We start from the raw sequence: 26,577 nt of genomic DNA on the forward strand, positions 1-26,577 counted from the left end.
ATTCATGCCTCTCAGGAATCGTCCTATAGATCAGTCCAACAAAAGTCAGTAAGTACCCTTCTCTCGACTACAGCGTCCTTCAACTGTACACTGGGCATACCACTCATATTGCATAAAATAAATACGTACAAAATGTTGACACATGAAAATTTAGGTATACACGTCCCGCAAATAACATTAGTCTATATAAATAAAAAATGTAAATGTTCGTTTGCACAAAATTTTAAATTTACGAAAGTTATTCACCAATTGATTTGAAATTTTTACACAACATTGCAGTCTAATATGCATGTGGTTTTATATAGCTACTGGGGCGCCACATACACTTTATAAATATATATGTAATATTTATGGGGGAAATGTATATCAAAATGTAAATGTTCATTTGTTCAAAATCTGAAACCTCTGAAAGTTCTTCACTGATTGCTTTCAAACTCTCGCACATCATTGCATTTGAATAAACATATGTTTCATATACCTATTTTCAATATATATGATATATAAATAATCATGTACTGTATAAAGGGGAAATTTTATTACCAAAAATCGCGAAATGTTCTCTATCAATTTACATCAAATATTTACACAATATTCTAATGACCATACAGATGGACATAGGCTATGTACTTTTAATATGTATCAAATATAAATACATAAATAATGTATAAAGAACAAACATTGTTCCAAAAATCTCATAATGTACACGACCAATTTACTAAGTACTTTTTATTTACTGTACATTTACTATATTTTAATATACATGTGATTCTTATTAACGTTTACAAAACAGCAAAGTGGCGTAGATGATGCTGAGATGAATAGTTTAATATAAGATACATGGGGCTGCTAATGTCGGGAAGTAGTCAAAAGGGGGTGACAAATGTTGAACATGTGACGTTACCAGATGATGTGGGGTAGCTGAGCCTGTTGGTCTGTCCCGCCTGATCATCCCAACCCAAGTCAAGTATTTACGTCGGTTTGGGTCTGGGCTTATGTGTGCGACTCCAGTGCGTGGACTCAGGTTTCGAGTCTTGCGTCTTGTGTTAGACAGTTATGTGTTTACATTGAGGTACGATTTATTATTTTATTTACCTATCTCGCTGTCTCCACTGGTTTATTGCGAAGTAAAGTACAACAAAAGCCTACCATATTGGTTCACAAGTAAATTATTATAAGCCCCTGAATTTCGTCTTCGCCAGTGAATGACCTATGTTTTCCTAACTAAATAGTATCCGTAAACAAAAAAAGGGGACAAAACGAAACAACATAAAGCAAGAACAGCTTTGGTTGTTTACAACGAGGACAGTAATTTTGTAACTTCTACGTTTACAACAGATCACATCTACAAAAGATGTTCTAAATTTGCACCATTGTGAAGCGGTGTGCAGCCCTGCCTCCCTACAACCACATGTAGGACTGACAACTCCGACCACTGCATGGGGAATGAAATATATGATCTGTTGAAGTCGCATGTTCAACGTTTGTCATCCACTTCTGGGGTATTTTCCAACATTTACGGCGCCATGTCTCTTGTATCAAATTACTTGTTGCAGTGGCTTCGATGTAGCTTCTGGTGTTTTTAAACGTTAATAAGAATCACCCTGTATATAATTGGTGAAACACTGTTACCAAACATCTCAAAAACTACTTGACTGATTTACTTCAAATTATTATATATTACATTTGGACACATATATAAAAGGGAAACATTGTTAGCAACCAGGAGAATTTTATTAATTAATTATTGACCTACAATTTGAATAATATTACAGAACCTGAATTTGCAATGATAATAAACAAGACTCAAGGTAAGAGAGAGGGGCAAAGAGGAGGTGACAGGGGGTGGGAAGAAATACATATAGAACGTGGTAAGGAACAGACAGACAGAGAGAGGGGGCAGGAGGAGATCGAGAGAGAGAGAGAGAGAGAGAGAGAGAGAGAGAGAGAGAGAGAGAGGGAGGAGAAGATGGACAAAGAAAGGAGGGAGGAGGTGATGGACAAAGAGAGGGGGTAGAGAGGTGCACAACAGAGAAAGGGGGGTGGGAGAAAACGAACTGAGAGAGGTGGAGGAGGTGATGGACAGAGGAGTGAGAGAGGGGCACGAGGAGGTGGAGAGAGAGACAGAGAGAGATAGATAGATAGAGAGAGAGAGAGAGAGAGAGAGAGAGAGAGAGAGAGAGAGAGAGAGAGGATAAGTTGGACAGAGAAAGGAGGGAGGAGGTGATGGGCAGAGAGAGAGGGGCACAAGCAGAGAAAGGGGGGAGAAAACAAACCGAGACAGGGGGAGGATGTGATGGACAGAGGAGTGAGAGAGGGGCAGGAGGACGTGGAGAGGGAGAGAGAGAGGGAGAGAGAAAGACAGACAGAGGGGGAGGAGAAGATGGACAAAGAAAGGAGGGAGGAGGTGATGGGTAGAGAGAGGGGGGGGGGGAGAGGGGCACAAGCAGAGAAAGGGAAGAGAAAACAAATCGAGGGAGGGGGAGGAGATGATGGACAGAGGGGGGTGAGAGAGGGGCAGGAGGAGGTGGACAAAGCGGTGGATAGGAGGAGATGGATAGATCCTAATGGACGATCACAGCAGCTGTGTTGATGTTGACTTTACTGAGAGCAGAAGCAAAAACACCAGGCACACGTAGTATGACACAAACAAATCGGCATTTGTTGAAGTCCTTGAACCATATACACACTATTGCACGAGGTAGTACATCTTCACCATAAGCTTGCTGTCCGCCCTGATAGCTAAGTGGTCAACGCCACGGATTGTCATGCCAAGGGACCCAGGTTCGATTCCCAGTTGGGTCGGAGATTTTCTCAGCTCAGGGACTGGGTGTTATGTTGTCTTCGTCATCATCATCATCTCCTCTCCATCGACGCGCAAGTCGCCAAGTGGTGTCAACTCAAAAGACTTGCACCAGGCGACCGGTCTGCCCTATGGGAGGCCCTAGCCACACGAAATTTCCATTTCCATGCGTTTGCTGCAACTTATCGTAACTTTCAGTGGTTGTATGGCTTCAGAGAATACAGAATTTTATTCCACCATACTGATCTTCTCGTGTCACGTCCACTGTTTCATATGGGAAGTACAAGGAGCGTGTACAAAATAGAGCATTGCTATCAACCAACCGATACAAAAATACTGCCGCCTGTTGACACTGTATATACATTGAAGCGCCAGAGAAACAGGTTTAGGGATGCATTTTCAAATTAAGATACGTAAACAGGCAGAATACGGCGCTGCAGTTAGCAAAGCCTATATAACACGGGGCGTGAGTCGTGCTTGGATAGCTCAGTTGGCAGAGCACTTGCCCGCGAAAGGCAAAGGTCCCGACTTCGAGTCTCGGCTTCGCACACAGTTTTAATCTGCCAGGAAGTTTGGAAACATGTTGTCTCGTCGGACGAGTCTCGTTTCAAATCGTATGGAGCGGATGGACGTGCTCGGATATGGAGACAACCTCAGGAATCCGTGGACCCTGTATGTCAGCAGCGGACTATTTAAGCTGGTGGAGGCTCTGTAATGGTGTGGGGCGCGTGTAGTTGCAGTGATATGGGACCCCTGATACGCCTAGATACGACTGTGGCAGGTGACACGTACGTAAGCATGCTGTCTGATCACCTGCATCCTTTAGTGCCCATTGTGCATTCCAAAGGATTTGGGCAATTCCACCAAGACAATGCGACACCATATACATCCAGAATTGCTACAGAGAGGCTCCAGTAACACTCCTCTGAGTTTAAACCCTTCCACTGGCCACTAGACTCCCCAGACCTGAGCGCCGGCCGCGGTGGTCGAGCGGTTCTAGGCGCTTCAGTCTGGAACAGCGCGACTGCTACGGTCGCAGGTTCGAATCCTGCCTCGGGTATGGATGTGTGTGATGTCCTTAGGTTAGTTAGGTTTAAGTAGTTCTAAGTTCTAGGGGACTGATGACCTCAGACGTTAAGTCCCATAGTGCTCAGAGCCATTTGAACCCAGACATGAACATTACTGAACATATCTGGGATGCATTGCAATGTGCTGTCCCCTTCGTACTCTTACGGATTTATGGGCAGCCCTGCAGGATTCAAGGTGTCAGTTCCCCCCACCACTACTTGAGACATTAGTCGAGTCCATGCCACATCGTGTTGCGGCACTTCTGCGTGCTCACGGGGCCGCTAGACGATATTAGGCAGAGTACCAGTTTCTTTGGCTCCTCGGTGTAATATAAGTACGAGAAACTTGACAAGCACACACGCAGACGAAAGCTCTGGACTCAAACTCCTCTCAGCAACATGTTTATTCAATTGCTCTCGGGCCAATGAACTGGGTGCATACTCTGTTCTTTACTACACATCTAGACAATGTTTGGCATCAATAGATTCCATTTGGCAAAGGAGGCTTCCTTCAAGTGAAAGGACCTTTTGCACCGTACAGGTGATCCTCTGCGTGTCAGACGGCCAAGGAGGCTTCCGTGAGGTGCCACAGGAGACTTGCTCCTCGGACACGAGGTGCAGCGCCGAGCAGGGGGCGTGCGTGGAGGGCGCCACGTCCTGTGGCAGCACCCCGGGCGGCAGCATCTTCTGCACCGAGTTCGGCTACTTCCCAGACCCTTACGACTGCACCGTCTACCACATCTGCCTCGCCGCCAACATCCAGTCCACGCCGTACCAGTGCGCGGACGGCTACGCCTACAATCCTCTCACGAGTGAGTGCAGGTAAGGACTGGCCACAACCTACCATTTAAAGGACCACAGCTAACCCTGTAATTTTGTCAAATAACGGCACGCGCGTGGTGGGAGAAGTGCACTACACATCCGTCAAACTATGCCTAATCTTCCGACACACGCGCACAAAGACAAAGTGTTCTCACAGAGGAGTCTTATCCATCAACTGTACTGTTGCGAATAGTGCTAGGCTACACGTGAGTAACACAGCATTTCAAACTGTGTACCGAAGTGACTACCATACAGCCCACCCGGTTAGCCGTGCCGTCGGCACACTGACCGTGAATCCGAGCGTTGAGCGTGCCGAGCTTCTGACGTCATAGCGTGGAATAGCACGCTCGGGAGTCTTTCCGAACGTGCAGAGCAATACCTGGCATGTCAGATATTCTGAGCGTGCGTCTGAGCGTTGACCAATGAGAGGTCACAATGCCACCTACGTCATAAGCACACCGTCTCCCTTCAGTACAGAGTTGTGAGGTCCCATATTGGCATTCATTTCATGCCTATACGTATGTATGCCGTTTCTGAGCACCAGCAAACTGAGAATCACTGGAAAACCCGTTGTTAACTGTGTGATTCGTTCCAATAAAATAACGAGAAACATCATATCCGTGTCAAAAGGATTATTGTAACTTCCGTATTATGAGAGAAGGCTATTTGAAGGCAGCGACGCACTGAAGATGCACCCAAAACGTATTGTTCTTGGTACAATTTGTTATAATTAAATTTCAATTAATAACATATCTACGATTAAGGTTTACAGCACTGGGTAACAAAATATGATTACAAGAGAAAGGTCTGCTGTTGCTTTAGCGTAATGAGTAGCCTCCCTCTCCTGTACAGAGTTGTGAATCGGTTCGGTGGTTCGCCCCTTGGCACAACCACCTAACATTCCCGTTTTTATTAGGTTCTGATACTTTATCATTAGATTAATATAAATATATACTATAATATTTGATGTTATGTAAATATAAGTTCACCTTTTTTTTAGGGGTGACTTTGTTTGATTGGCTTAATCTACAGGATAGCTTGCGCTACTTCTATAAAGATATTTTGCTCCTTTTTCTTTTACGCTTCGTAATTCACATGTCGCAAAGATTCTGCTTCTGGGTACGAACAGTGATCAAGTAAGACTGACCTTGAGGTTTTACTAAAATGTGGGAATGATGAAATAATCTTTATCTGATGCGGAGAAGTATTCCAAATTTGTAATGCACTGTTTGTAGAGGAACTTTAATATGCGTGTGTCCTTATTGACTGGACATGGTACATTCCTTTTCGTGGACGATGGAGTAAATGTGGGTTTTAATAGAGCTAGAAATGGAATTTTAGGCGCTCCCGTTGAGTAAACAGTGTGATTTACGAACTAGAAGCATCCTTCAACTGCCGCTGGAGTGCGTTGCGATCGCGTATACCACGTTGGGGCCCACGTACCGTATGCACAACTCTCATCGCTCCTGAGCGTTCAGCAGCACGTTGAACTTGGCACGCTCAACGTTAACGTTCGACAGCACGGTCCGTGTGCCGACGGCTTAACGCACTGCTTCCTGGGCAGGAAAGCGTGCCAGTCCCCAGCACGAAACAGCGCCGCGGATTAGTGTCGAGGTCCGGTGTGCCAGCCAGGCTGTGGATGGTTTTTAAGGCGGTTTTCCGCCTGCCTCGGCGAATGCGGGCTGGTTCCCCTTATTCCGCCTCAGTTACACTATGTCGGCGATTGCTGCACAAACACTGTCTCCATACACACTCCGTACACCATAATTACTCTCCAACGCAAAACATTGGGGCTACACTAGTCTGGTGTGAGACGTTCCCGGGGGAGGGGGGATCCACTGGGGACCGAACAGCACAATTACCCTGGGTTTGGTATGGGGCGCCGGTGGGGTGAGTGGACTGTTGTAGCCTGTTGTGGGGTTATGAACCACCAAGGGCTACGGCGGGAGCGACGCCTCTCCGTCGTTTGTAGGTCCCCAGTTCCATACAACACAACTACCCTACATATTATCAGTCTCTCTTTGAAACATCCCCTTAGGAAAATTTATGAATTACTGTGCTGCTAAAGCTCTTACGTTACGTGACTAACAATAACCTATACTTTTCATGAATCACTTACCTCACAAAAATCTTCGTTACTCGAAGTATTGTTAACTGTGTGATTCGTTCCAATAAAATAATGAGAAACATCATATCCGTGTCAAAAGGATTATTGTAACTTGCGTATTATGAGAGAAGGCTATTTGAAGACAATACTATTGCAATACAGCAAGCGCCAATACTGCCAGCTACATAAAAGATTCTGACTACTGAAGGCACTAGCTACTGATAGGCATAGTTAACAAGATTTTGACAGAGAACTAACAATGTATTTACCTTAATAGTGTTCAAAATCAGTTCTTGACGTCCAGTCTTACAAATTTCGTTTTTCTGACGGACACACGTCCAGATCGTCCGCTCTCAAAATTCTGCCATCTCTCTCCCCACATCCACCACTGCTGGCGGCTTACCTCCAACTGCGCAACGCTACGCGCTGTTCGCATCCAACTGCTCAACACCACAATAACAAATATTCCAACAATGCAAATCAGCCACAGACTGCACACAGCACAGTCAGTGATTTTCATACAGAGCTCTACGTGGCGTTACCAACATAAAAACCTAAACAGCCTACTTATACCTTGCGTTTTTGAGCTAGATACATAAACAAAACTCGCCATTTCCCTTGTCGCCAGTCAGTTAAATTTTTACGGAACATATCGTGTGGAGCTGAACTTTAAATTTTTCGTAATTGGGGCTTTATTTTTTAATTACGAAAATGACAGATGTGAACTAATTTGTTCTAACTACTTTTTTGTTGCAGCAGTGTTTCGGTACTATAGAGAATCGAACTATTGACATCTGGAAACCACAGTCCATGTTCCTGGCTCCTGCGTACAGACTGTTCCTGTGCCCATTGCTCGCCTGTGGGCGCGTTGCCACAGGAAACTACCGTTCACGATACACATTATTTCCACGAACACTATCGCTTTTGCTCACTCAGTTGAAAACTGGCGTTTATTCTGCACTTAACGAACGCTATATTTAAGGCAGTTCAAATGTTTTTAGTGCTTTTTACCAAGTACAGATAACTGGAATTTATTGTTGATTCAATCAAAAAGTATTACTGACTGCTTTCCAAAGCAGGATGAGGAATAGGTGTCTAATTTACAATTCTGGTACACACATAAATGACACTTCATTTCACTGCCAATTTCTTAGAACATGGTTCTATCCTAAACACAGCAGTATGTAGTGTGAAGACTCGAAGAAAACTGGTACCGTACCACAGTCCCTCTGCAAAAATATTTATTAACCAAAGATATCGGCTGCCAGATCTAAAGGAGCGTTTTAACTTTATCGTTTCAAGAACAACGTTACTGTTACTGAAATGAAGTTAATATCTCTTGACAAACTGACTTTTACTTAGAGAGAAAATGGATGCAAAGAGCGATAGCAATACGTAGCACAATGATTACCATCATTAAAAGTTTTGAAATACACTGTTACTGAAATTAATTACTTGAAACTGTGAAGCTATTTTCAAATAAAGTTAATCATCAACAAGTTTTCAAAGCGACCACAACATTTAATTGAAGCAGTAATATCTCTTTAAGCCATAACAGAGTTATATTTAAATTGAACTAGAATTTGTGGCAGACATTATTTATCCAAAACTTAGATTCTCATAAGAGGTTTTAGATCGTATAAATTTACCCAGAAACCTGTACAAAATTCAGTATCAGGAAACAAGATTAAGTAAGTGACACTAGGAGAATGAATTGAAGAAGCTTCTTTAATACCTGCTTGCATTCAAAAGTTGCACAACATTAAAAGAGAGTAATATCCCGAACAATTCTAAGCACAGTTAAATTTACGAAAACGTCCTTTCCTTAGTTGTTAAAGGGGTTGTACTGCCGTCGCAGATGTTGGGTGTCTGGTAATTTGTCAAGCTCTGCACATATTAAAGCTGATATAATATGTGGTGAACCGCGTTGCCTATACGAGCCATTGTTCTTTAAATCGCCATAGCACTAGATTATGACCGGAAGACCTTGTATGCACGACCCATAATTCTGAGAGACGACTTTACACCATAAAAACAACAACCACACAAAATCTCATTTCAGTCGGCTTAGTATTGATGCTAATCAGAATTTCGCCTCTCCACACATGACACGGTCTCACGTTCGCACACACTGCTAACCAGCCTTCGACACCACACCTTTCTACTCCTGCTTGCCACGAAATGTGCTCCAAGGCCATCCAAAGAAAATGATGTAAATGCCCTAATGGATCCCAGCCTCGTGATTATTGCTTTCCAAAATGTTAATACATAATTATTGAACCCAATATAATGTCGTGTGACGAGGGCCTCCCGTCGGGTAGACCGCTCGCCTGGTGCAAGTCTTTCGATTTGACGCCACTTCGGCGACTTGCGCGTCGATTGGGATGAAACGATGATGATTAGGACAACACAATACCCAGTCCCTGAGGGGAGAAAAATCTCCGACCCAGCCGGGAATCGAACCCGGGCCCTTAGGATTGACAGTCTGTCGCACTGACCACTTTTTTTATTTTTTTTAATTCCACAAAAACGGTAACAAAAATGACTACAATGAAATTACATAAATAAGGTGACAGATAATTGCAGTCATAAATTACAGCATTCAAAAAATGAGTCTTTAGCAGTAGCACAATTTAGCACCTTCACTGTCACCTTCAACTGGCAGTTCAGTAGCACATTTTCTTCTTCTGCAGACGGTTCCTCATCATCATTTCCCAGACCTACATTAATCATTCAGTAAAGCCTTGCTGTGTGTTCCTTCCAGGGTAAATTACATGGACAGAAGAACAGTCCCGAACAGCGACATCGAAAAATACTTCACTGCCTTGTTATTTTTGTCAGTTCCAGCCTTCTAAACGCATTCATTCAGCTACCGGGGACGGACATTATTTGCCCATTACTAAGAATATTACAGTTATGTTTCCTACACTGAAGCCTTAGATTCATCTAAATACCTAGGTATTACCATTACGAACAACTTAAATTGGAAGGACCACATAGAAAATGTTGTGGATAAGGCAAACCAAAGACTGCGTTTTATTGGCACGAAACTTAGAAAATGTAACTGACCTTCTAAGGAGACTGCCTACACTACGCTTGTCTGTCCTCTTTTAGAATACTGCTACACGGTGTGGGATCCTTACCAGATAGGACTGACGGCGTACATCGAAAAAGTTCAAAGAGAGGCAGCTCGTTTTGTATTATCGCGAAATATGGGAGAGAGTGTCACAGAAATGATACAGGATTTGGGCTGGACATCATTAAATGAAAGGCGTTTTTCGTAGCGGCGGGATCGTCTCATGAAATTCTAATCACCAACTTGTTCCTCCGAATACGAAAATATTTTGTTGACACCGACCTACATAGGAACAATCACCACGATAAAATAAGGGGAATCAGAGCTCGTAAGGAAAGACCTAGGTTTTCATTCTTTCCGCGCCCTATACGAGATTAGAATAACAGAGAATTGTGAAAGTGGTTCGATGAACCCTTTGTCAGGCACTTGAGTGTGATTTGCAGAGTATCCATGTAGATATAGGTGTAGATGAACGTTCATGATAATCATATAATATACTGTAGCTCAAATAAAGAAAAAGACGCACCACAAAGGAATTATCCGAAGGGGACGGAAATTTGTAAATGTTATATACATGTACGGACAAACAAATGATTACAATTTCAGAAAAAATGGACGAATTGTTCAAAAGAAAGAACTCTATAAATTGAGAAAGTCAGTAACACACTGATCCACCTCTGGCCCTTATTCACCAGTTATTCGACTTGGCACTCATTGATAGAATTGTGAGAGTTATGAGAGATGTAGTGTCAAATCCTGCCTGACTGGTGCGTTAGTTGTCAAAATCCTGAGATGGTTGGAGGGCCCTGACCACAATGCTCCCAACGTTCTCAGTTGAGGAGAGATCTGGCGACCTTCTTGGCTAAGGTAGTACGAAGACGGGCAGTAGAAACAATCCAATTGACCCAAAACTTCGATGTCCTGCAATGGTTCAATAACACATAAAGTACCCACAGGTAGATTGGACTCCACACTTACCCAAAGCCACCAGGCATACACACTCATGCGAATTAAGCCTTAATGCTAATGTACGCGGTTCAATTGGTTTGTTCATTACGTTGAACGCCCGTCATGACAGCTCTGCGTCGACAACAGTTTCCCCTAGCAGAAACAACATTCCACCAAGTTCCACAGTTCGCTGTCCAAGGTCAGTTTTGGCATGATGTTGATGCAAAAATCTACTACGCCTAGAATCATATCATAGCCCTCGCTTACCCATGTTACTACCTCCATGCATGCATCAAATCGGACTTTTCCTATGGGAAAATCAACTGTCACTGACCCCAAATGTGTGACCTTATCTTTCACTCCACACAACCTTTAACGTGGTGGGCCTGACTTCCTTCGTCCCATTAAACTCTTAGCAGTCACTGACACTTGCACTCCTTTTCATTAAGGGCAGAAAAAAAGGACATAGAATGTCGTCGATGTTCGGTGTACTGTAAGGGTGCCACGGATGACAAGCAAAAGGTACTCACATGAAAAGAATGACACCCCAGATCATCAATTCTGGTTGTCGCACCGTGTGGCAGGCGGCTGTCAGGCTGGCACCCCACTTCTGTCTGGGGCGTTTCTGATCTTCGGCTGCGAAAGTATTTCATTGGGGTAGAATTGTCTTCAGTGATGAGTCTCGCTTCGAACTGAGACCCGATGAATAGCAAAGACGTGTCTGGAGAGAACCTGGATAGTGGTGGGATACCATCCTGGTTGGTTCAAATGGCTCTGAGCACTATGGGACTTCTGAGGTCATCAGTCCTCTAGAACTTAGAACTACTTAAACCTCACTAACCTAAGGACATCACGCACATCCTTGACCAGCGGATTTCTTCACAATTGAGAACTTTTGGAGCATTATGGGCAGCACCCTTTAACCACCTCGAGATTTTGATAATCTAACGCACCAGTTGGGCAGAATTTGGCATGGTATCCTTCTCGAGGGCATCCAACAACTCTGTGAATCAGTGCCAAGCCGAATAACTGCTTGCATGAGGGCCAGAGGTGGACCAACGCCGTATTGACTTGCTAAATTTGTGAAGCTCTTTTTCTTGAATAAACCATCGAATTTTTCTGAAACTGTAATCATTTGTTTTTCTGCATATTTACATCACATCTATCGATTTCCGTCGTATTCGGATAATTCCTTCGTCGTACGTCGTTTTACTGGTCTCAGCGTGTAGCTATTAACAAATATTCAATTATTCGCCTTCATTTAAAGGTAACTTATCAGACAACTGAAAGCTGTCATTTTGGTCTACATATCTGTTTCGATTTTTGTGGTTAGAGTTAAATTTCAAAAAGTTCTTTTAAAATTAAGGGTTCAATTTAAACTAATACATTGTTGTTGTTGTTGTGGTCTTCAGTCCATAGACTGGTTTGATGCAGCTCTCCATGCTACTCTATCCTGGGCAAGCTTCTTCGTCTCCCAGTACCTACTGCAACCTACATCCTTCTGAATCTGTTTTGGTCTCCCTCTACGGTTTTTACCCTCCACGCTGCTCTCCAATACTAAATTGGTGACCCCTTGATGCCTCAGAACATGTCCTACCCACCGATCCCTTCTTCTAGTCAAGTTGTGCCACACATTTCTCTTCGCCCCAATTCTACTCAATACCTCCTCATTAGTTATTTCATCTACCCATCTCATCTTCAGCATTCTTCTGTAGCACCACATTTCGAAAGCTTCAATTCTCTTCGTGTTTAAACTATGTATCATCCACGTTTCGCTTCCATACATGGCTACACTCCATACAAATACTTTCAGACACGATTTCCTGACACTTAAATCTATACTCGATGTTACCAAATTTCTCTTCTTCAGAAACGCTTTCCTTGCCATCGCCAGTGTACATTTTATATCCTCTTTACTTTGACCATCATCAGTTATTTTGCTCCCCAAATAGCAAAACTCATTTAGTACTTTAAGAGTATCATTTCCTAATCTAATACCCTCAGCATCACCCTATTTAATTCGACTACATTCCATTATCCTCATTTTGCTTTTGTTGATGTTCATCTTATTTCCTCATTTCAATACACTGTCCATTCCGTTCAGCTGCTCTTCCAGGTCCTTTTCTGTCTCTGACACAATTACTATGTCATCGGCGAACCTCAAAGTTTTTATTTCTTCTCCATGGATTTTAATTCCCACTCCTTTACTGCTTGCTCAATATACAGATTGAATAACATCAGGGATAGGCTACAACCCCGTCTCACTCCCTTCACAACCACTGCTTCCCTTTCATGCCCCTCGACTCTTATAACGGCCATATGGTCTCTGTACAAATTGTAAATAGCCTTTCGCTCCCTGTATTTTACCCCTGCCACCTTCAAACACCTGCTCTTGACCACAGACGATCGAATGTATGATACGATTAGGTAGAGACTACTAAAAAGGAACCCCGCAAGTTTATGACTAGAAAATATCCTTTTTTTTAAATAAAATTGAAAAGACAGAGTAAAACTGCTTGTACCATCTTAGAGCATACGTTCATGCTGAGAGTACTAAAAGGGAACGCCACAAATGTATGACATGAAAATGTCCTTATTTTAAAAATAAAAGTGAAAACAGTGTTTACAAACTATCGATAAATCAAGCATCACAATAGGCGATGAAAATTCATGCTGACTCAAAGAATTGATAAAAACCGGCCGAGGTGGCCGAGCGGTTTTAGGTTCTACAGTCTGGAACCGCGCGACCGCTACGGACGCAGGTTCGAATCCTGCCTCGGGCATGGATGTGTGTGATGTCCTTAGGTTTGTTAGGTTTAAGTAGTTCTAAGTTCTAGGGGACTGATGACCTCAGAATTTAAGTCCCATAGTGCTCAGAGCCACTTGAACAAATTGATAAAAAAAATACTCTTCGTCTATCAACGTTTGCCGAGTGTTTTTCAAGATCCGCATCGTTGTTCAGTTGATGGAAATCTAAACACAATTAAGTATCTCGAGTTCCTAAGATATGTTGCTGACGCAGTTACTGGAAGACATCCCACTGAACACAAGGCAATCGTTGTGGTATCAACATGACGGATGTCCCTCCCATTCGACATACGTAACGGCAGGCCCTATTAAGTGAACTTTTGGAGAGCTCTGGAACGGTTGTTCAGGAAACGCCAAATGGTCTGCACACTCACCAAACTTAACACTTCTGTAGATTTATCTGTGACGAAAACTGAAATGAGAGATCTGTTAGGAAACACCGGCCTGTGCTGCCGTTAACTCTAGATGAAGTTCAACCCAGTCATCTCACGAATGACGAATGTGCACTGCTAGGAGACTGGGATAGAACCTTTTGTGGAACGGTGCTTCTTCTTGTCTGATATGCGACTCTGGCTCTCCCGAGTTTCTTGCAGTAGATGCTGTGTATGGGACTGTTGTATTCCTTGCCGTTGCTGCCCCCTTGGTGCGACAGTTTCGCAATATGCTACGAAAATAGCAAACTCGACAAAACTGCCGGCGGTCTGCAGCACTTGCTTTCAGAACACCATCCAGCTCTTATCCATTCGTACACTCCGAGAGAGTCACTCATACTCATTGCTCCATTCTATAGTTTCTTTTAAGACTTACGCCGTGTTATAAAGCTGCAACTGGTACATCACTCCTCGCAGACACACTGGATAGTACATGTTGATACATCAACAACTCCGACACTTTCGTTCGCTGTGTGATTGTCGCCACGTCCATCTTCAGTAGTTGATTTTTGCTGCTCTGTTCCACTTCGACGGTGGCCCACCTTGAAGTGGTGATTCCCATCCGACTGACACATTCACCCCACTGATATATACTTACGCTGCCATGACTTTCCTCAGTATAAATCTTACTTTTGTTGTTAGAGTCTGTGCTTTATCTGTTTGACAAACTGGTACGCTAGATATTGTCTGTGAATTGTATGGAATGTCATACCAAAGTATCAGTAAGGGATTCATTATTTAAAATTGGAAATTTCGAGTATTAAGTAAATTTGTATATTTCAGCAATTGTTAAAATTATCTTTTTACTTTTATTCATGTTTTTCAGTTATTGTTCATGCGAGGGCTTACCAATAGAAATTGAGACCGATTATTTTCACAGATGGTTATTATTCCATCACAGTGTTTACATGATCTTTTTCAAAGTAATCCCCTTCTACTTGAATTTACTTTTTGAAGCGTCCCTGTCAGTCCTCAAACACATGGTGCAGGCCATTATTTGAAATGTCCTCGAGAATCGCCTCACTTTCTCGAACACTGCTTCAGAGTTCTCAAATCGAATGCCCCAAGCCTTTGCCTTCAGTGACGGGAATAAAAAAAATCATGGGCTGTAAGATCGGGTATATAAGGCTGATGCAGTACACAGGTGATGTTGAGGTGTGCATGACTTGATTTGCGATTTGAGGCTGTGCATTATCATGATGAAGTGGCCACCTAGTCCGAGAAAGTTCTAGTAGTTTCCTTGCAATGTGGTTCCTAATCAGTGATAGTAAAACAATGTGATCACCATAACTTTCCTTGCATACAGAACAGCGTTCGCCTGTTCTAGTGATAGAGAACCCATCAATTTCCACACTGTGTTGGCTCGTTTTCCTAAAAGATCATAATGCAGCCATGACTCATCAGTGATGACAATCGATTCCAGAAACGCATCCCCTCCATTAGCAAAGAGGACACGGGTATATGGAAATGATTATGCATAATGGTGAAGGCACTCGCCATATGAAATTCTCAACACTTCACTGAGATTGCGGAAGGTTATCCACGGATCCTCATGCACAGTCAACAGGATCACTGTTGATATTGACTTCAGCCAGAGCAGGAGCCAAAAACCAGACCCACCTTGCTTAACACAGACAAGTTGACCTTTGTTGAAGTCCTTGAACCACCTTAACACTGTTTGCACGAGGTAATGCATCTTCACTGTACGCCTGCTGCAGCTATTTGTAAGTTTCAGTGGCTGTTTGGTTTGAATGAACACAGAAAGTTGTTGCACCATACTGCTCTTGCGTTGTTTCGTATGTGAAGCGCAAAGAGCATGTACAAAATAGATCATTACAACCAACCTACCGATATGAGAGTGCTGCTACCTATGGAAATTAGACATACGTGGTATCAGATATCGATACCACCCTACCGACATCTTACAGTTGGCAATGGATTTGCAAGTTTCAGTGAGACGTCGATGGCGGTCGCCCTGGATCTGGTGCACTCAATGGAGCACGCCTGTGTAGCCACATCTCCAATGGCTCGGTATCGCGAGCACCTTCTGCCGCCGCAATATAAGGCGGCCGGCGGCAGGCATCCAACCCACTCGTACACAGAGCCCCGACACTACGTAGAAGTTGCCTAGATGCGGCTCCAACTCCATCATTCGTACTTCAGTACAGAGTACCTAATCCTTGTCGACATTTTAAGCCGCACTCTACCCTTTCTGTATCATATGTAATGAGTCTTTGTACACTTGGAGAAATACAAGTTAAGTAAACCTTCTGTTTAATTTGTTAACATGTATGCTAATCATTTCTCCTCCTGTCCAGCTTTCCTTCAATGACGACTGCTGCACGACTCTGTAGCCCACTTCTTCTCACCACTGTGTACAAAGTCATACACAGAAACGTAAAAACCCACTGCAAGAAAAAAGTCAATCCCAGTCTTTGCTGATCAGCCCTTTTACTTCCAATGCATTAAAATGATCACCTCGTCACTTGAATAGTGAACTTCTGTAACCATCTGAAAGTGTTGGGTGAACTTTTATTCAAATCAGTCTACTGAAACTAATAAAAATTAATCCACAGGTTGCTGCGTAGTTTAGGGACTATATACGTGATCACACATGTGACACACGTGTAATGCTATGTGGGAACAGAACTCCCGGGCTATATCTCCTTGCAGCATATTCACGAACGATCAGTACAGCCTCTTTCTGAACGACTAAATACGGCCATGCCGCGAGTGGTTCTAGGCAGCATTCTCCACAGGCTGGTACGCATTCTGTTTCAGCTTCCGGACGACGGACTCCGTCTGCACGAGTGGCCCCGTCCCTGCCTGCATAAGTGTGGGTCAAACTGGAGCACTGGCCACCGATCCTAGCATGTACTACGTCTGCACGGCAGATGCGAACGGAGTACTCACTCCCCTGCTCTACAAGTGCCACAACGGACAAGTTTATGACCCTGAAGCTTATAGGTAAGTTAGTAGCAGAACGACTAACAATAGTCAATGCAAAGGCAAGATGAAAAGTTTTAGTTTTATCGTTACACATTAACGCATGCGTGTCACGAATCAACTTGGCAACGAATTTTCCGTGGCAGCAATCGTGTGAAAATTTCAGTTCGCAACACATTTGAGCAGAAACTCAAGCTTTCAGCTATTAGCACCATTTTCATCTCCTAAGTTGTCCCATAGGTAACATCCCTAAGAACTATTATTATTATCACTACATTGTTACCAGTCATTTCAGTCCACTGAACAGCCTAATTATCACAGAATCTAGATATAAGATAAAGAGTTTAGATGAGAATGAGAAAGGGTAGCAGAAAGAGCCTATCGATTTGTTGATTACCATGCGTTTTGGTTAGTGTTGTCAACACAGGCTGGGTTTTAGCACATGTGCATTTCTGTTATATATTACATCGTCTAGTCAGGTAGAGGAAAAGTTAGGCTTCAGAGTAGACTCCAACGATCTTATTATACGTCTGTAATTTTCAGGAGTAATTTATAACACGGAAATCTGTAATATTTTGAGATTAATATTAGCCATAATAAGTTTGTTTTATCACCAAGGCATGATGGAATGCAATATTTTAATTGGAATTTGTTACCGTCTTTCACGAATTCATTACGTTACACAGCTAACAAAAGTCAGCATAAATCTATGTTGGTACTTATTAACCAATCTCTGCTAGAATTGATTTTCTCTTCTGAATTTTATAAAGGAATCAGACATATATAGTTTTATTGTCATCAAAGAAACATACTAGAACAAGGAAACCAAAAAAATAAAAATTAATAATTGAAGCAAGAGGAGTAACACATGTCATGCTAGGCACTATATAAAGTCTAACTGAAGTATATTACAGCACCTGAAGTAATGTGGTTTATATAATTTAGATTATATATGCAACTGCAGTCTTTCTCGGAGTATTCCAGTGATGAATTCTTCTCAGGTTATCAGCCGAGTGGTGGCATCGTCTTGTGGCAACATTTCAATGTTTCATACCTATCATCTTCTGGCACACAAAAAAGGGGGAAACTATAGCTGTAATTTTTCACGAGGGCATGCAGCTTTAGTGTATGGTTAAATGATAATGGCGTCCACTTGGATAAAATATTCCGGAGGTAAAATAGTCCCCCATTCGGATCTCCGGGGGGGGGGTGACTACTCAGGAGGTCATCGTTACCAAGGGAAAGAAAACTCGAATTTTATGGATCGGAGCATAGGATGCCAAATCCCTTAATTAGGTAGGTAGGTCAGAAAATTTAAAAGAGAAATGGACAGGTTAAAGATATTAGTGAAGTTCGGTGGCACGAAGGTTGTGTTGGGTTGATTTGGAAAGGAGACCAAACTGCTAGGTCATCAGGCTCATTGGATTAGGGAAGGATGCGGAAGGCAGTTGGCCGTGCCCTTTCAGAGGAACCATCCCGGCCTTTTGCCCGAAGCGATTTAGGGAAATCACGGAAAATATAAAGCAGGATGGCTTGATGCAGGATTGAACCGTCAACTTCCCGAATGCGAGTCCAGGGTACTAACCACTGTGCCACCACGCTCGGTGGTGGCAGGATGAGCAAAACTTCTGGTCAGGTGAGTACGGGGATATACGTACAAAATCAAATAGGGGTAATGCAGGAGTAGGTTTAATAACGACTAAAAAAATAGGAGTGTGGATAAACTACTACCAACAGGATAGTGAACGCATTATTGTAGCCAAGATAGACACAAAGCCCACGCCTACTGAGCTATGTGTGGCTCGTGTTCATGCCATATCTCATTTGACATCTTGTTTTTCACTGTACTACCACCTCGTTATGTTAATTTCAATTAATGGAGTCACTGAGTTGCAGCCTTGCGTGCATGTAGGCGGCAGCAGTGACGCTTATCGATATAAGCCGTGGCGTATTATCTTTGCTAACTGCTATTACTCCCCATATGTCATGTGTTGCGAGTCAGTTCGGATCTGCATCGAGTTGGAACACGCCAGCAGTGCAGTTCGCACCTGGCAGCCCTAGAGCTGGGACGCAGCGAAAGTCGGTCGGGTTGGAGCAGTAGTGAGGTTTGGATAGCCATGACTTGCCTGGCCGTCGTGGCAAACATGACTTGAAATGGGGACGGTCTTGGTTGACCGTCGGCTGTCCGTCTTACCGGACGAAGTGTATTTGCTCGCCGGTCGCTTATGGGTTGGCGGAGTGTGTCTCAACTCGTGTTTCGGCCGTGTCATTGCTCGGTCACTGCTTTTAGCATTGGTTGCGTTCTTCGTCCTAGGGTTTGTGAAATTGTGTTTAGCTTGTGATATCGACTGCTCAGTTATTTCAGCGCTGTCTCCGTGCTGGTGTTTGAGGAGTCGGTCGGTTGGCGTGGGGCAGCGAAGAAATCTCCACGGGAAGTGGTTTGGCTGGACTCGCTGGCGGTCTCTACGCAGTGTCGGAGTGTGTGGGGCTGTTCCCATTGCTAGGAGATCCATGGCTCACCGACCCTGGACACGAAAATTGAGTTTCGATTTAATTTACCAGCAAGTCAAGACTGTTCACATTGTGCCGTTTGGTTCTCGTTGTTGGCTGTTGGGACATTACCGCAAGCAACAATGTGTGTGTTTGAGTTGGCGAAGATTTGGCCACCGTCTGGTGGAGTCCAACTGTATTTCGTTACTTGCAATTGAAGTGCACCAGCGGAATTCTCTGCCTTGTGGCCGTTAACGTTAGGGTTACCTGCCCTGGCCGTTAACGTAAATTCAGGCAGTGTCCTTTCCTCGCTGTGTTGTCACTGTCCAGCACGGTGTGTAGCTTGACAGCTTACTACATTCATGGTTGTGGGCGTCCATGCCTTTTTACGTTTTGCATTGAACTCCCAGTTGTCTGCTGGTCGAGTGCAGCGCAAGTTACCTTGTCGGTGGGTCCGTTAACTGTCTGTTGGTTGGGCTGGCGTCGGATCGAGAATGATTGGGCCGACCGCCTGCCTCACCTAAGTGATCGTTAGTATTTCAAGCGCTGGCCGACCCCGAAACTTCTGAGCGCCGTTAGCTGGACTGCCTTTTCTTATTTTATTATTTGTATGGCTCCTAGCTGATGGTTTGAATTAAAGTTGAATTGTTTTTAATGGTGTTTTAAGTCATGGGCCTTCACCCGCTTTAAAATTAATGTTCCTTTCTTTTCAAGTGTTAGATTGTTTGGGCCTTCAGCCTGATTAAATATTGTTTAAAGATAAGGCCTTGGGCCTTCTGGCTACTAAAAGCTATTTTAGTTGTGTTATGAGTCATGGACCTTCAGCCATTTTAAAATTAAAAGTTTCTTGCTTGTCAGGTGTTTGATTGTTTTGGCCTTCAGCCTTCAGCCTTGGTCTTCCTGCCTAATAAAAATTATTTTAGTTGTGTTTTAAGTCAGTTTTAAAATTAAAGTTCCTTGCTTGCCAAGTGTTAGATTGTTTGGGGTCTTCAGTCTAATTTAAGATGAGGCTTTGTTGTTTAAATTTATTTTACCTTGAGTTTTAAGTCATGGGGCCTTCAGCCGTTTTTAAATTAAGGAACTTTGTCCTTCGAGCATCAGACAGTTTGGGGTCTTCAGCCTAACTGAAGATAAGGCCTTCTGCCTTGTGATTTTTATTTAATCTTACCTTGAGTCTGAAATCATCGGCCTTCAGCGGTCTTTAAATTAAGGTCGTTGCTTTTCAAGTGATAGATTTTTGGGCCTTCAGCCAGAGTATAGAACTTACTTAATGTGAGGCCTTCTGCCTTCTAAATACACTTCTGGCGTCTGAATTTTGAGTTAATGGCTTTTAGCATTTTTTTAAATTAATGGTTGTGCCCTTAAGGCGTAAAATAGTGTGGCATATTCAGCCGATAACTAAGTCCAAGAATTTGTACTGTAATGTTTGGTCAAATAAATAAAGTCATGTGTGTTCGAGTGTAGCTGACAGCCGCTCATTTCCACAATTCCAACTACCTGTCCTCTCCTGTGGGTTTAGCAGGGCGTTTCACCTACCACAGTAGTACAACTTTATATGCCCACTAGCTCCGAGGATGACGAAGAAATGTATGATGAGATGAAGGAGATTATTCAGATAGGAATTTCGAGAGATGGGAAACTGATAACGTGAAAGAACCCGAGGTTGTAGAGAGTTTCACAGAGACCATTAGGGAAGGATTGGCAAGAATGGGGAAAAGAAATACAGTAGAAGAAGAATGGACAGCGTTGAGAGATGAAATAGTGAAGGTAACAGAGGATCAAGTAGGTAAAAAGATTAGGACTAGTAGAAATCCTTGGGTAACAGGAGAGATATTGAATTTAATCGTTGAAATGAGAAAATATAAAAATGCAGTAAATGAAGGAGGCAAAAAGGAATGCAAACGTCTCAAAAATGAGATCGATTTGAAGTGCAAAATGGCTTAACGGGGATGGGTAGAGGACAGGTATACGGATGTAGAGGCATATATCACTAGCGGTAAGATAGATACTACCTACAGAAAAATTAAAGAGACCTTTGGAGAAAGGAGAACCACTTGTATGAATATCAAGAGCTCAGATGGAAAACCAGTTCTAACCAAAGAAGGGGAAGCAGAAAGGTGAAAGGAGTATATAGGAGGTCTACACAAGGGCGATGTATTTGAGGGCAATGTTATGGAAATGGAACAGGACGTAGATGAAGATGAAATGGGAGATATGATACCGCGTGAAGAACTTAACAGTGCATTGAAAGACCTAAGCCAAAACAAGGCCCCAGGAGTAGACAACATTCTATTACAAATACTGATAGCCTTGGGAGAGCCAGTCCTGACAAAACTCTACCATCTGGTGAACAAGATGTATGAGACGGGCGAAGTAGCCACAGACTTCAAGAAGAATATAATAATTCCAGTCCCAAAGAAAGCTGGTGTTGACAAGTGTGAAAATTACCGAACTATCAGTTTAATAAGTCACGGATGCAAAATGTTAACACTAATTCCTTACAGACGAATGGAAAAACTGGTAGAAGCCGACCTCGAGGAATATCAATTTGGATTCTGTAGAAATGTCGGAACACGTGAGGCAATGCTGACTCTACGACTTATCTTAGAAGATAGATTAAGGAAAGCCAAACCCACGTTTCTAGCATTTGTAGACTCTCTTTCAAGTTCTGTAGGTGGCAGGGGTAAAATATAGGAAGCGAAGGGCTATTTACAATTTGTACAGAAACCATATGTCAATTATAAAGGTAGAGGGGCATGAAAGGGTAGCAGTGGTTGGGAAGGGTGAGACAGCCTACCCCTGATGTTATTCAATCTGTATATCTTGAGCAAACGTAAAGGAAACAAAAGAAAATGTGGAGTAGGAATTAAAATCCATGGAGAAGAAATAAAAACTTTGAGGTTTGCCGATGACAGTGTAATTCTATCAAAGACAGCAAAGGATCTGGAAGAGCATTTGAACGGAATGGACAGTGTCTTGAAAGGAGCATATAAGGTGAACATCAACAAAAGCAAAACGAGGGTAATGTAATGTAGTCGAATTAAATCAGGTGATGCTGTAGGTACTAAATTAGGAAATGAGACAAAACAGTAGATGAGTTTTGCAATTTGGAGAGCAAAATAACTGATGATGGTCAAAATAGAGAGGATATAAAATGTAGACTATCTATGGCAAGGAAAACGTTTCTGAGGAAGAGAAATTAATTAACACCAAGTATACAATTAAGTGTCAGGAAGTCTTTTTTGAAAAGATTTGTGTGGAGTGTAGTCGTGTATGGAAACATGAACGATAAATAGTTTAGACAAGAAGAGAATAGAAGTTTTAGAAAGGTAGTGCTACAGAAGAATGCTGGACATTAGATGGGTAGATCTCCTAACGAAGGAGGAAGTACTGAATAGGATCGGGGAGAAGAGGAATTTGTGGTACAACTTGACTAGAAGAAGGGATCGGTTTCTTAGGACATGTTCTAAGGCATCAAGGAGTCACCAATTTAGTAGTGGAGAGCAGCGTGAAGGGTAAAAATCATAGAGGAAGACTAAGAGACGAATACTCTAAGGAGATTCAGAAGGATGTGGGTTGCAGTGGGTACTGGGAGATGAAGAAGCATGCACAGGATAGAGTAGCATGGATCTCTGGACTGAAGACCACACAAAAAAATTGGATGTCAAGTAGGATGACAACGATCTTTATGGATTGTTCACATTGGAAGTCAGACATCGTTTCGCAGCGTAACGCCTAAACTGGAGCTGCAACGTATTCTTATGTCATTCATTATGTGTGGGCACATTTAGTAGTCACGTAAAAACTGGCCACCACCATTTCTTTCCTCTAATAATCAACCTTTATAACGCTATATCTTCCTCCATTCGGTCAGTCCCCAACGTATTTTTGTTGTATTCTCCAGTAACATATGGTTGAGGTACAACGATGCTTTTCTTCTCTTGTCTGGAGTTTCCTTGTAGCTCTCGTAATCAAAATCTCTTCTATTCCATTTATATCTAAACGATATAAGTGGTCATACTGTAGACAGGAGATTCTCACGAATATCCCAGTTACACTATAACCTAGTTCCTTCAGATGAATCAACAATGTGATGCATACAGGTTGCCAAAATAAAACCTGTAGGACAGATTTTTACTTCTTTCAGAAAGTGAATGGATCATCTGAACCAGAGGTGCACCAAATTTTCCAAAAGCTTTCTTGTACACTTTGTTCCTGTCTGGATCAGATACTTGGTGTATTTGAAAACCCACTAGATATCCCATGTTTACGTTTAGGTACCGTCCGTTGTACCTACATCTGACATGTCTGCCTTTCCGAACATCCGTTCCAGCCAAAATACACTCCTGGAAATTGAAATAAGAACACCGTGAAATCATTGTCCCAGGAAGGGTAAACTTTATTGACACATTCCTGGGGTCAGATACATCACATGATCACACTGACAGAACCACAGGCACATAGACACAGGCAACAGAGCATGCACAATGTCGGCACTAGTACAGTGTATACCCACCTTTCGCAGCAATGCAGGCTGCTATTCTCCCATGGAGACGATCGTAGAGATGCTGGATGTAGTCCTGTGGAACGGCTTGCCATGACATTTCCACCTGGCGCCTCAGTTGCACCAGCGTTCGTGTTGGACGTGCAGACCGCGTGAGACGACGCTTCATCCAGTCCCAAACATGCTCAATGGGGGACAGATCCGGAGATCTTGCTGGCCAGGGTAGTTGACTTACACCTTCTAGAGCACGTTGGGTGGCACGGGATACATGCGGACGTGCATAGTCCTGTTGGAACAGCAAGTTCCTTTGCCGGTCTAGGAATGGTAGAACGATGGGTTCGATGACGGTTTGGATGTACCGTGCACTATTCAGTGTCCCCTCGACGATCACCAGAGGTGTACGGCCAGTGTAGGAGATCGGTCCCCATACCATGATGCCGGGTGTTGGCCCTGTGTGCCTCGGTCGTATGCAGTCCTGATTGTGGCGCTCACCTGCATGGCGCCAAACACGCATACGACCATCATTGGCACCAAGGCAGAAGCGACTCTCATCGCTAAAGACGACACGTCTCCATTCATCCCTCCATTCACTCCTGTTGCGACACCACTGGAGGCGGGCTGCACGATGTTGGGGCGTGAGCGGAAGACAGCCTAACGGTGTGCGGGACCGTAGCCCAGCTTCATGGAGACGGTTGCGAATGGTCCTCGCCGATACCCCTGGAGCAACAGTGTCCCTAATTTGCTGGGAAGTGGCGGTGCGGTCCCCTACAGCACTGCGTAGGATCCTACGGTCTTGGCGTGCATCCGTGCGTCGCTGCGGTCCAGTCCCAGGTCGACGGGCACGTGCACCTTCCGCCGACCACTGGCGACAACGTCGATGTACTGTGGAGACCTCACGCCCCACGTGTTGAGCAATTCGGCGGTACGTCCACCCGGCCTCCCGCATGCCCACTATACGCCCTCGCTCAAAGTCCGTCATCTGCGCATACGGTTCACGTCCACGCTGTCGCGGCATGCTACCAGTGTTAAAGACTGCGATGGAGCTCCGTATGCCACGGCAAACTGGCTGACACTGACGGCGGTGGTGCACAAATGCTGGGCAGCTAGCGCCATTCGACGGCCAACACCGCGGTTCCTGGTGTGTCCGCTGTGCCGTGCGTGTGATCATTGCTTGTACAGCCCTCTCGCAGTGTCCGGAGCAAGTATGGTGGGTCTGACACACCGATGTCAGTGTGTTCTTTTTTCCATTTCCAGGAGTGTACATTGTCATGTTCTCATCATACCGCAAATCTTTCTCAGGCTGAAACTGGACAGAAAACTGTTTTCTCAGCGTTTCTATTAATGGACGAAGTTTCCACATTTTTCGTTTGTATTAATTTGTATGTTATCACATGAGTGAAGGCTTGAGATTTGACGGCCTCCGGGAGAGCTCAGAGTAGGGACTCGAAGGGCTCTTAGACGTGGTGACATCGACCTTTCTAAAGGAAACAACTCCGAAGAAAAATTAAACAGCTGCAGGCTTAGGTGATTGGCTTGCCAAAGACGAGACGAAGTAAACTTCGATCAAAAATTACTGGCAAGGCATGAGACCAAAAGATGGCAGACCCACCACATGTCTAGCCTGGCTACAGCGTAGCATTCCGTACAGGGGACTTTAAATTTACTCATACTTCTCAAAGTAATCATCCAGATGGGTTAAATAAAAGGTGACCCAAGCAAGAAAAAGACAAGCGATTTGGAATGGTAATGGATATTCTCTTATACATTTTGCCACAAGAAATGGACCGAAAATAACTAATTATTTTTTTAGGAAGAGAGACATACATCAATACACATGGAGCGCCAGGGGACAGAAATCAGTAATAGATTATGTAATGTTGTTGTTGTGGTCTTCAGTCCTGAGACTGGTTTGATGCAGCTCTCCATGCTACTCTATCCTGTGCAAGTTTCTTCACCTCCCACTACCCACTGCAACCCACATCCTTCTGAATCTGCTTAGTGTAGTCATCTCTTGGTCTCCCTCTACGATTTTTACCCTATACGCTGCCCTCCAATACTAAATTGGTGATCCCTTAATGCCTCAGAACATGTTCTACCAACCGATCCCTTCTTCTAGTCAAGTTTTGCAACAAACTACTCTTCTCCCCAATCCTATTCAATACTTCCTCATTAGTTACGTGATCTACCCATCTAATCTTCAGCATTCTTCTGTAGCACACATTTCGAAAGCTTCTATTCTCTTCTTGTCCAGACTATTTACCGTCCATGTTTCACTTCCATACATGGCTACACTCCATACAAATACTTTCAGAAATGACTTCCTGTCACTTAAATCTATACTCGATGTCAACAAAATTCTCTTCTTCAGAAACGCTTTCTTTGCCATTGCCAGTCTACATTTTATATCCTCTCTACTTCAACCATCATCAGTTATTTTGCTCCCCAAATAGCAAAACTCCTTTACTACTTTAAGTGTCTCATTTCCTAATATAATTCCTTCAGCATCACCCGACTTAATACGACTACATTCTATTATCCTCGTTTTGCTTTTGTTGATGTTCATTTTATATCCTCCTTT

General features: G+C 43.4%; 1 protein-coding gene across 1 annotated transcript in view; it reads left to right on the forward strand.

Moving 5' to 3' along the window:
- The window catches only part of LOC126278479 (uncharacterized), a 139,002-nt gene that overhangs the window by 73,160 nt on the left and 39,265 nt on the right, over nucleotides 1–26,577 (forward strand). The window contains exons 3-4 of the mRNA XM_049978628.1: nucleotides 4,409–4,689; nucleotides 16,841–17,026. Of these exons, the coding sequence (XP_049834585.1) occupies nucleotides 4,409–4,689; nucleotides 16,841–17,026 (467 nt within the window). The remainder of the gene's footprint in view (nucleotides 1–4,408; nucleotides 4,690–16,840; nucleotides 17,027–26,577) is intronic.

Source organism: Schistocerca gregaria, chromosome 6 (genome assembly GCF_023897955.1).
Source record: "Schistocerca gregaria isolate iqSchGreg1 chromosome 6, iqSchGreg1.2, whole genome shotgun sequence".
Lineage (NCBI taxonomy): Eukaryota > Metazoa > Arthropoda > Insecta > Orthoptera > Acrididae > Schistocerca > Schistocerca gregaria.